The 12,460-nt window shown below is 42.5% G+C and overlaps 1 protein-coding gene across 1 annotated transcript in view; it reads left to right on the top strand.

The window, feature by feature from the left end:
* The first annotated feature begins 1,065 nt into the window (after positions 1–1,065).
* Positions 1,066–12,460, top strand: part of TEX264 (testis expressed 264, ER-phagy receptor) — a 248,990-nt gene continuing 237,595 nt past the window's right edge. The window contains exon 1 of the mRNA XM_033925797.1: positions 1,066–1,864. Within this exon, the coding sequence (XP_033781688.1) occupies positions 1,607–1,864 (258 nt within the window). The 5' untranslated portion in view covers positions 1,066–1,606. The remainder of the gene's footprint in view (positions 1,865–12,460) is intronic.

The raw sequence follows: 12,460 nt of genomic DNA, 5'->3' as shown, positions 1-12,460 counted from the left end.
AAATTCAACATGCCTTGTTGTTGTTTCGTTACAAGTTAACATACATGGAGTGGAACGTACTAGAGGAGTTGCAGATTTGGTTGTTTATCGATACATATGGGTTATATTTGGTTGACATAGAGCAGCGGTCTCAAACCTTTTGCAGGGCCACATTTTGGAACTGTAGGTACTTGGAGGGCCTCAGAAAAAAAAGTTAATGTCTTCTTAAAGAAATGACAATTTTGCATGAGGTAAAACTCTTTATAATTTATAAATCTTTCCTTTTGGCTAAGTGTTAATAATAATATTGTGATTTATAGTTAGAGACATGATCAAGAAATGTTTTATTTTACTTTTGTGATGATGATAAAGAGACTGGTGGGCTGCATGTGGCCCCTGGGCCACGAATTTGAGACCACTGACATAAAGTGAGGCAGTTGAGAGGCATTGTAAACTTGATTATTAATATAGACTTATACAGTATTTTGGATAGTCTTACTGCTTTACAATATATTTGAACACTTTGTGATAGGGCAGAATACGCTATGGGGATTCATAGAAGGATTGGATAAATTCTTAAAGGACAGGGGGATTGAGGGGTTCAGATACAAGTAGAAATAGGTTAGGAAGAGTATAGATAGAAGAAAAAGGGGATTATAGGGCTAAGTCAAGGAACACCTGAAAGGTCATATACCTGATGGGCTGCCCTGGGTGTGGGCTGCTGGACATGATGGACCTCTGGTCTGACCCAGTGGAGGCAACTACTTATGTTCTTATATATATATGTATGGAAAGGGTTCAGAGTTAAGTCATGGGTATATAGAAGGGAAGGAAGGATTGTTCAGAGATGTTTGGGGATTGCATAGAAGAAAGACTGTGCACTGGTTTGCTAATGTTTGTTTTGAATTTTAAAAAAAGGAAAGAAATACAAGTGGAAATAAAGAAGTAAATAAAACAGAGAAAAGGCCAGAGGGGCTCAGTGTACTTGTGTGCCTAGGGCCCCTTGCAGAACTAATCCTGCCCTGCCTGCTGCTCAACGAGAGGTGGGGAGGGGGGGGTTTGGTTAGAAGGGTTCGGATTTTCCAAAGGAAAAATCTGGGACCTCTTTTCTTGGTGCACTGAATTGCTGAGGTATTATCCCATTTTGAGGCCAAGTTCAACATGTAAGCCTATTTCTTTTTTTGGTGGTGGCAAGGGTAGGTAGGATATTGGGCACCCTCAATAATTTTGAGAAGCTGGCTCCTGGCGGGGTGGAGAAGTGTGTGTTAAGAAAAAGACTGAAGAAACCCTAATGAACAACCAGGGTTGTCAGATCTCCAACTGACGTAAGCAGCCGTGCGCCTTCTACCGCTATTCAGGCTTCGGGGCCGGCCGGCGGCCGAGCGTTCTGATGACGTCGACGGCGACGTCACGGCTAAGATGGCCGCTGGCATGCCGGCTCGTTAAGCCCAGGTGCGGAGCAGTGGCTCGCGCCGTCTCTTTGCAGGCAAGCGGGTTGGCTGGCTGACGCTCGCGCCGGTGCTCTGTCCTCGCGCTTCTCTGCGGCGGGAGTGTGTGGGGGCGCGCGCGCTCTCTCCTCCTCACCACCCTGGTGCCGTTTTTCTTCCGCCCCGGCTCGGCGTCGCCCATGTCGGACTGGGCGCTCCTCGGGCTGACGGCCGTGCTGGTGGCGCTGCTGCTGCTCACGCTGCTCGGCTTCGCCGCCTACTCGGGCCTCTTCGCCGAGGTGGTGGTCCGGGCGGGCGCGCCCCCCGTGCGCGCCATCACCGTGGCCTACAAGTTCCGCCTGGGGCCGTACGCCGACTGCGGCAACCTGTTCACCGAGAGCTGCAGCATCGCCCCCAAGCTGCCCTCCATCGGGGTCTACTACGACAACCCGTACACGGTAAGGACGAGCTGCCAAACGGTTGTATTATGTTATAACATTTTATTGAAGAAATGCAATACATACATAATAACATAACACAGTAAAATAGTCATTACATTTAAATTGACCATATTAACTTTTAATAAATGCTTATCATTTTTTCAAAATAAATTTTTTATATCTCTCAATATGTTCCCTCAATTTCCAACCCCCCCCCCCCCCATATTTTAAACAGGACATTCGTAGATTTTGTTTAGAATTATAGAAGTTTTGATTGAGCACAATTAAACAATGTTTTACTATGAATTCAACTGCAAAGAACATCCTCCTACATCACATTTTTCATTTGCAGAAACATTTTATCATTCCTCCAACATATATTTTCATTTATTCAATTAAACAATCTAAAATAAATGAAATAAATAGAATGAAGGGGGATATAGGAAAAAAACAGATTAGAAATATATTCTGGAGGAATGATAGAATATGTATGCAAATGTTTTATTATGAATTTAGTTGTCATGAATATCTCTTTGTATCATGTTATTGTATATTTATTCGATTCCTTCAATAAAATGTTATAAATTAAGTCACTTGGCTGGGAGACCAAGGAGAGTCCATTGATTGGCCAAGCCTGTCCTTATCTTACATTTAGGAAACTGCTGGAAACTTACCTATTTGAGAAACAAGAATGTGGAATTTAAGATGGTGGGTTTTTTTTATTAGGCTATGAACTTTTTATTTAATGGATGTTTTGTATTTGTGTTTTTTTTGAAATTATATTTTTTTTAACTGAAATGTTTCAGTTCCTCTGTTGGGAACCGCCTAGAACTGTTGGTGGGGCGCTATATAAGAAAATAATCTTTAGGCTGCTTTTGATGAGAGAGAGGTGGCATATATGCACAGAAGTGACTGGAATTAAGGTGCAAGGGGACAGATCTGAGCAAATATTGTACTACTTCAGGGGTGTCCAATGTCAGTCCTCGAGGGCCGCAATCCAGTCGGGTTTTCAGGATTTCCCCAATGAATATGCATGAGATCTATTAGCATACAATGAAAGCAGTGCATGCAAATAGACCTCATGTATATTCATTGGGGAAATCCTGAAAATCCGACTGGACTGCGGCCCTCGAGGACCGACATTGGACACCCCTGTACTACTTGGTGGAAGAGGTGGGCAAGTCTTAGAATGGGGCTCTGAACTCGAGAAAGTTTGGGACAAAGCGCCTGGGACCTTTTTAAGGGAAAAGTAGATGAGCAGGCTTTCATTTTTCTTTTTCCTCCTGTTAGTGCAAAGGCAATCTGGCATAAGGGAAACGTTGAAAAGTGCTTTATTTGACTAAATGACTTGGTCAGATACTTCTGCTTGCTTGTTTGATGTTTCTAGTTCACAGCTGGCAATACTGTATTTTGATTTTAATCGCGATGTATCAGTCTGGGTTGGTTTTGAAGCATTCTTCTTTTCTGTTTGAAGGATCCCCAAGACCCTCTGGGTTATGCCTCTTTCTTGGTTGAGGGCTTCCAGATAGGTCTGTCCCTTCAGCTTCTATGCTGCTAGTTTATACTGTAAATCAAACACTGGTGAAAAGTACATAAGAACATAATGTTCTTATGATGAAAAGTATTTCATGTAATGGGTATGAAAATTGCAACAAAGACTTGATTATTTGTGTTTATTTGTTGTGAAATTTTATGAATGTAACATTTTGTAAACCGTTTTGGCTTAAAACGGTATAGAAATGTTAAACAAAATTTACAAGCTTGTAATAATTTAAAAGTTTTTAAACACAAGCTTGAAAATTGAAAATTCTATTCCTAAAAACACTAGCATCGGTTGAAAACAAAGTAAATGTAAAGTCTGCTTAAAATAAACTGTGTAATGAAGTGTACATTGCACACACCTTTATTACTTCAACTTTTGATAATCAAATGTTTGGAACTGGAAGTAAAAATACACCTGCAGTTAAAGCTATGCTGAACTAAGTCTGAAATGCATTGTGAAAGTAAACATTCAATATCAATAAAGCTATAGACCTTAAAAAAATAAGTTTTTAAACAACTGGATTGGTAACATGGAATGTTGCTACTCCTTGGGTTTTGGCCAAGTACTAGGGACCTGGATTGGCCACCTTGAGAATGGGGCTACTGGGCTTGATGGACCATTGGTCTGACCCAGTAAGGCTATTGTGTGAAAAAAAGACAAAATTTCATCTCCTGGGAGAGATTACAGGCTGCAGAGTTGTCTGATATCTGGCTGGCACTGAATGAAAGCTTGCTGTTCAATATTTAAATCTTGAATAGGTGAGCAAGATCTGTTCTTTACATTTAAACAGGTGACAGTGGTCAGAATGGATGTTCTTTCTTCATCCTGATACTTCTTTAGCTCACAAAAAATGACTTGGCTTAATATTTCCACATGGGTAAACTTTGTGCATATCCAGTCTGTTGGAATTTAAATCTCTCAGATTGCTAATACTGGTCTCAACACTTGTATTGTGTTAATAGGCGAATTATGTACTTTTGGTGACCAATTCCATATTTGCCCACCATTGTTTGTAAACACATTCAATCACAGAAGAAATATTGGTTTAATTAGGTTTTTTGTGTGTGTGTGTGTTCTTGTTACCTCTTAAACAGACATGGGCAACTCTGGTCCTCGAGGGAAGGAATCCAATTGGGGTTTCAGGATTTCCCCAATGAATATGCATGAGATCTATTTGCATGCTCAGCTTTCAATGCATATTCATTGTGGAAATCCTGAAAACCCGATTGAATTCCAGCCCTTGAGGACCGGAGTTGCCCACCCCTGCTCTAAAAAGTATGAAGCTAGATTTGGTTTAAATTAAGGAATTAAGCAGGGGTTGAAGAACATGGATTTACCAAAGAGAGATCATGGACCAAATTAGTTTTTATGTTCCCCATGTTTCACTCCCTGCCGTCATAACGAAATGCTACTTCATTTTCCTCAACCTACTGGGCTTTAGATCAGGGGTCTCAAAGTCCCTCCTTGAGGGCCGTAATCCAGTTGGGTTTTCATGATTTCCCCAATGAATATGCATGAGATCTATGTGCATGCACTGCTTTCAATGCATATTCATTGGGAAAATCCTGAAAACCCAACTGGATTGCGGCCCTCAAGGAGGGACTTTGAGATCCCTGCTTTAGATTGTCCTTCACCAGTGTCCATTAATTTTCTTGCTCTTAAGGTCAGATTAACTAGTCTGCAATTGCTGTTTGTGTGGTGAATGCAATTTAAACAATTAAACTGAAACATAGAAACATGATGGCTGGTAAGATCAAATGTCCCATTCAGTCTGACCAATCACAGCAACCACTATCTCCTCCTCTCTCTAAGAAATACTATTGTTAGTCTTTAAAGCACTGCATTATTGATGCACCTTTGAGCATCGATTACTTGCCTAAAAGCAGACTTTGGTACTCGAGACAGAAGTTAGGTGCCATCGACTTGTGTTCGAGTCCTAGTGATTTGATGAATTACAGATCTAAAAAGAGATCGGTTTTGTGCTAGTCCGGTAAGGCCTTCTAGCATCATCCCTATGGTTGTTACATAAAGAAAATGCCTACTCAGTGTCCCTTCTTTTCACCAAGTTTGCTATGTATGTTCCACATAGTTGAACAATCAATCTTGCTCTAGAACAGCAATCTCAAACTCAAACCCTTTGCAGGGCCACATTTTGGATTTGTAAGTACTTTTGGAGGGCTGCAGAAAAAATAGTTAATATCTTATTAAAGAAATGACAACAACTTTGCATAAGGTAAATACCTACAAATCCAAAATGTGAATTATCTGAAATTATCTGATACCAGAATTTCAACACTACTAACTTTATCAAAATGTAGACACACTTAAAAAGGTATAAACAGGGTGAGAAAAGATTTCATACATTAGGCCAGTGGTTTCCATCCCTGTCCTGGAGGACCACCAGGCCAGTCAGGTTTTCAGGATAGCCCTAATGAATATGCGTGAGAGGTCTGCATATATTGGAAGTGCCAGGCTTGTAAACCTGCTCCATGCATATTCATTAGGGTTATCCTGAAAACCCGACTGGCCTGGTGGTCCTCCAGGACAGGGTTGGGAACCACTGGCCTAATGTATGAAATCTTTTCTCACCCTGTTTATACCTTTTTAAGTGTGTCTACATTTTGATAAAGTTAGTAGTGTTGAAATTCTGGTATCATCCTGGATGGTGGCAGAAAGTGTGCCCAATGAAGTGGTCAGAGATTACTGGTTGCAGCTGCCATAACACCACTGGTGTAGCATGATTCCTACACTCTTCTCATAACTTGCCTAAGCTTAGTGCATAATAACATCTCTCGTAGGACACCTGAGGAAGAAGTGTTTTTCGAAACACGGACCGTGTTGCGTCCGGTACGCTTTACAACAAGAACCAGTGTTTGGATACAATTGTTTTATTGATGTTTTTATAAACTAAACTAAACCTTAAGTTTGTATACCACATCATCTCCATAAAGATAGAGTGCGGCACGGTTTACAGGTAAATTCAATAAATGAGTGAAGGACATAATAAAAAAATTAGAGGTTATGAAGAGGATAGCTAGCTTTACATTTTAAATAGATAGCTTTATGTTTTGAAGAAAAGCCAGGTTTTCAGATGCTTTTGGAATAATTGGAATGAGCCTTGGTTCAGCCTAGGCTTTATGTCTTTTAGTCAATAAATTCCTGCACCTTGTACATCTTCTGCAGTTTTGCTTTTGGTTTGCAGCTGCTTTAGAACATATTAACATAGAACATGATGGCAGATAAAGACATAAGTGGCCTACCTAGTCTGCTCAGAGGACATAAGGGTTGTGGTAATATAATTCACTGCCTAAGCTTAGTGCAGTGATTTACCTCTTGGTGCAAAATTTCTGTGTGTTAAGGTAACGTCTTAGGAAGCAGAAGTACTTCACTGTGGTGTATTGAAGGGCTGATGCTTAAAACTTTCACTAGGCTTTGTGCACTGGGTAGCTCGGCTACAAAGAACAATTTTATGGGTTCCCTATGAAAAAAATGAGTTTTTGAACACAAGCTAAACATATGCAAGCCTAGTGCACACACCAGCACACTTGAACGGACACTGTTTCGATAGTTTATAAGTGTTGCTTAAGAAATGCAATAAAACAGTACATTTAGAGCCGCAATGAGGCTTTTGATATTCATTACAAATGCAGAGAAGGGCACAGGAAATCAAAACGCTGAGCATAATGCTGGGGCTTGAAAGCCAGGACTGAGAAGGCTTAAAGCACCTTGGAAGTTCTGTAGTGCCAGTTGTGAGGTTTACTTGCCTGTTTCTTCCCTTTACTGTAAGCCAGTGGTCTCCAACTCAAACCCTTTGCAGGGCCACATTTTGGATTTGTAGGTACTTGGAGGACCTTATTAAAAAAAGAGTTAATGTCTTATTAAAGAAATGACAATTTTGCATGAGGTAAAACTCTTTCCTTTTGGCTAAGTCTTAATAATAATATTGTTATTTATAGCTAAAGAGACTTATGATCAAAGAAACTGTTTTATTTTACTTTTGTGATTATGATAAACATACCGAGGGCCTCAAAATAGTACCTGGCAGGCCACATGTGGCACCCGGGCCGCGAGTTTGAGACCACTGCTATAAGCGTAATGATACACAATCTTTTTAGGGCATGTGGGAGGTGTGCTAGTACTACTCTGGGGAGACTGTGTGCCCACAAAATATGGCATTGGCATAGGAGTTAACCGTAGGAGTATGATTAGTTCAGTGATCTGAGAACCAGGGGAATGGTGTTCTATTCGTATTGCAGCTCCTTGTGAATCTGGGCAAATCACTTAACCTTTTATCGCCATAGGTATCTATATATAATATATAAATCACGTTGATTATACACACAGAAAGGCAGTGTATCAAATCTCATCCCCCCTTCTCTTTCCCTAGTTGTGCATGCATCCATCTGTATATATTCTGGAATGCTATTCATTGAGTAAATATCGGTGTCACAAAACTTTGATGCACAGAATAGCATTCCAGCATATGCACAAATGTGTGCATGCAACATGATGTCGATTTGTGTGTGTTTCTTGCACAGAGGCAATTTGCATATTATTTGACTGCTCTACTGAAGAGCAAAACTTTGGTATTACTTTTGCATTAGGAGATGTGCACAAAGTATTTTCACAGGGCTCTAACGCAAGCTTTCTGCATTAGCTCCTGAGTATGGAAGTACCTGCTAATGAGCTTCATAAAGAAGAAACTAGTGCCGTTTGATGCATCAGAAGTATAAGTTCAGATTTATTTGATGTTCCATCCTTTTGTGAAGCAGTTTAACTTGTGTTTTTACTTATGGCTTTCAAGGAACTTATGGGAACGTAAACAAAATTAAAAAACCGAACCTCAAAACAAATCGTCCCCAAATTTAGGGCCTCTTGGAGATGGGATGCCAGTTTGGGGCTCACCAATCTGAGACCTTCAGATCCTGATGTAAGGATTCTTGCAGGTGGGACCACTGAATCCACTACTGCCTCTTCATCCACCCCAAACAATGGCTAGAAGGGTTAAACTTGTGCCTCTGTCTAGTCATAAGTAGTAGTAGTAACCATTGATTTAATTTTACTCCATTTTAACAATTCATTACTGTACTTTATTACATTCGAGGCAAATTACCAAAAAATAATGCTTAAATTAAAAATATTTGCATTAAGGCTTTATTACATACTTTTTATGCAGTCTTACTACATCAGCTTGTTTATCCCCTGTCTGCCTTTGCTTTCTGACCATGGTTACTAGAAACACTCTGGGCTAGATTCACTCGATTGTGTGCCGATGGGTAGAGAATGACACGGGGAAAAAAATTTGTCACTGTCCCCTGCGAGCTTGGTCCCCATCACCGTTCGTCCCTGTGAGCTCGTCCCCGCAAACCATCTGATCCCATCCCACACAAGCCTCAAATAGTTTTATACTGAACTTATTTTATTAAAGTATAAAAAGAAACAATATTCTGTACAATTGTCATTTTATAAATCAAAGTTCTGGCTGCTGAACTAGAGAAAGAGATGTTCAGCTGGCAGGGCTTTGTTTATAAATGTTTATCAACACAACTAATATACTACTTTATCCTAAAGCAAAGAAAATAGACTTTTTTTTCCTACCTGTGCTGTCTGGTTTCTGCTTTCCTCATCTTCTCCTCATTCAATTCCTTCCATCCATTGTCTGCCTCTCTCTCTTCCCTCTCTCTCCCTCCCCATTGGTCTGGCACCCATCTTCTTCTCTCTGCTCCCCCCATAGTCTGGCATCTTTCTTTTCCCCATTTCCCTTCAGTGTCTTCTCCCCACTCTCTCTCTTCCCCATTTCCCTTCACTGTCTGCTCCTTTCCACCCCCTCCCTCTCTCCATTCTCTTCAGCACCCTTCATGCGATCCAAATATCTCCCTCACTCCCTTCCCCTTACGGTAAGGGAACTTCCTATTAGAAAATGACATGGGGAAAAAATTTGTCCCCATCCCCGCAACCACTGTCCCTGCATGACTACTATCCACGCAGCATCCATACAAGCTATAGTACTTCAATATTTAGCTTATTCCTTCCTTATAAATCAAAGTTCTGGCTGCTGAACTAGAGAAAGAGATGTTCAGCTGGCAGGGCTTTGTTTATAAATTTTTATCAACACAACTAATATACTATTTTATCCTAAAGCAAAAAAAGAAAAGAAATATAATTTTTTTCCTACCTTTGTTGTCTGGTTTCTGCTTTCCTCATCTTCTCATTCAATTCCATCCATCCACTGTCTGTCTTTTCTCTACGTCTTCTATTTGCTCTGTTACTGTGCCTCTCCCTTCACATACCCCCAATTGGACTGGCACCCATCTTCTTCCCTCCGCTCCCCCCATAGTCTGGCATCTCTGTCTTCTTCCCTTCCAGTGTCTTTTCCTCACTCTTGGTTCCCCATTTCCCTTCATCGTCTTCTCCCCACTCTGTCTTCCCCCCTTTCCCTTCAGCATCTTCTTCCCCCTTTCCCTTCAGCGTCTTCTCCCCACTATATGTTCCCCATTTCCTTTCAGCGTCTTTTCCTTTCCTCCACCACACTTCCCTCTCGCCACCTCACTGCCCTTCGGCACCCCTCGCGCGGTCGGAGCATCTCCCTACCACCCCCATACCTTCGCGGCGCATTTTAAGTTTAGATTAACTTATTCAAGCTGCCGGAGCCTGTGAGCAGTCACGTGCGTCTGTGGGTGGAAGTTGCGTCAGAGGAAAAGCTTCCATCTACAGACGCATGTGACTGCATGAAGGCTCTGGCGGCTTTGAACAAGTTACTCAATCTTAAAATGCACCGTAAAGGTAAGGGGGAGGGAGGGAGATAGATTCGAGTAGGTAGGAAGGAGGTTGGGGGCCGTGCGTGATTGGTGACCAGACGCGTTCCCTCCCTTAACTGTGGGGATAAGGCCATTCACCGCTTCACAGGGCAGTGGATGGCCTTGTCCATGCCCCCCGTACCCATATTCTCCCCCCCCCCTCTGTGGGTAACAAGCAACCGTGTCATTCTCTACTTCTTATCTCAGTGTTTGGCCGGCTAGCTAAGTGTGGCTCTGTTACTCTTTGTTTTTGGAAAGTGTCAGAGATGCAGAGCCAGCTCCCCACCTGCGCCTTCCCCTCATTCCCCCACAGGTAGCACAAGATCATAGCCAAACCCTTACTGTTTATTCTGTTCTGCATGTATGTTTGCAAACACTGACTGAATGCCAAGCTAATAGAATGTCAGTGGTGACCTCTCGATGTGGCTAAGAGCCCTTCATGCAGGACTCCTTCCCCTTCTTCCATTATTTGTCTGGCATGTTTACTTAAGTCAGCGGAAAATAAATTTATCCAGAGAACTTTTCTAAAACTGCATTAGGTGAAAAATCTCATTGTGCCTTAGTAAATAGACCCTTTTATTGAACAAAAGAGAGAGGAAAGAATGGCTATTACCCCAGTGACTTTTGCTTCCTTTTGGGAGACATTTTCTTAAAGCAAAGGTTTTCAGTATGACCCGTATATTACCCTAAACACAATCTCCTGCTTTCCCTTCCTCCTGCCTCTCTTTTCCAATGTCTGCTTCTTTATCGAGGACGTGAGTGCTGCTAATATTTCTTGGATGTCGACGCCATCCATCCGGGCATCGCCATCCCTTCCCCTTACCTTCAGGCGATTTAGAATTTTTTTTCTACAAACAGCCGGAGCCGTGTGTGGCTGCTGGAAAGTCTTCCTCTGACGCAACTTCCGGTTGACTCAGAGGAGGACTTTCCGGCAGCCACACACAGCTCCGGCAGCTTGTAGAAAAAAATTCTAAATCGCCTGAAGGTAAGGGGAAGGAAGATGCCTGGAAGGATGGCAGCAGCAGCCTTTAGGAAGGAGGAAGAGGGCTGTGCGCGTTAGGTGACCACACACGTTCCCTTTCTTAACTGCGGTGAATGGCCTTCTCCCTGTACCCGAGGTGACTATTTTTTCCTCCCACTGTTTTGGCAGGTTACCCTTGGCTAGCTGTGGGTAACAGCCACTGTGTCATTCCCTACTGATCAGTTTGTGACCCTAGCCCGATTCTGATCCGTGCATGCAAATGAGGGTAAGCGGCATGCAAAGTAGGAAAGGATGCGGTTCACTAAACTTTTCGAGGAACACTGACTGGGCTGGCCAATCCAAAAAAAAGCGACTGGTGGGGGACCAGTCGCTTATGACCTTTCCTGCTCTCTGCCGACTTCTGCACTTTTTCAGCCCTGACTTCGCTTCTACTGCCCTTTATCAGCCCCAACTTCACTTCTCGCCACCCTGCTCTCTGCCTCAACTTGCCACCCTGCGCCCTGAATCTCGTCTTACCACCCCAACTCTCCTGTCCTTCTCCCGCAGTGCAAGCCCTTGGTTATAACCCGCGGGTTAAAACCATGGGCTCACGAAGTAGAAAAAAGCAGCTTGTAGCTCTGTAAGCATGCGCAGACCATCTACAGAACATAAGAATTGCCACTGCTGGGTCAGACCAGTGGTCCATCATGCCCAGAGGTCCGCTCATGCAGCGGCCCTCTGGTCAAAGACCAGCACCCTAACTGAGACTAGCCTTACCTGCGTACATTCTGGTTCAGCAGGAACTTGTCTAACTTTGTCTTGAATCCCTGGAGGATGTTTTCCCCTATAACAGCCTCCGGAAGAGCGTTCCAGTTTTCTACCACTCTCTGGGTGAAGAAGAATTTCCTTACGTTTCTACGTAATCTATCCCCTTTTAACTTTTAGCATCAGCGCCTCCACTCCTTTCACAAATCTGCTATGGCAAGTCTTGCTTTCTTAGTCTTTCATTTTCATAACAATGTTTATATTAGCTGTCTGGGCTTTTGAAACATTTCAGAGAATACTTGGGAATGGCTGTCTTTGAAGACTGCTGTCAACTGGAATAGAATGTTATGTTCATCCCTTCCCCCCCCCCTTTTTACAAAACCGCGGAAAGCAGATTTTAGCGCAGGCTGGCGCACTGAATGCTATGCCCTGCTCCTGACGCTCATAGGAACTCTTATGAGTATCAGGAGCAGCGCATAGCATTCATTGCGCCAGTTGGTGTTATAAAACAAAACACTTTTGTGGTTTTGTAAAAGGGGGGTTATATC

Source organism: Geotrypetes seraphini, chromosome 17 (genome assembly GCF_902459505.1).
Source record: "Geotrypetes seraphini chromosome 17, aGeoSer1.1, whole genome shotgun sequence".
Classification (NCBI taxonomy): Eukaryota; Metazoa; Chordata; class Amphibia; order Gymnophiona; family Dermophiidae; genus Geotrypetes; species Geotrypetes seraphini.
The sequence above is the reverse complement of the archived record's forward strand: the minus strand, read 5'-3'. Positions and strand labels throughout refer to the sequence as shown.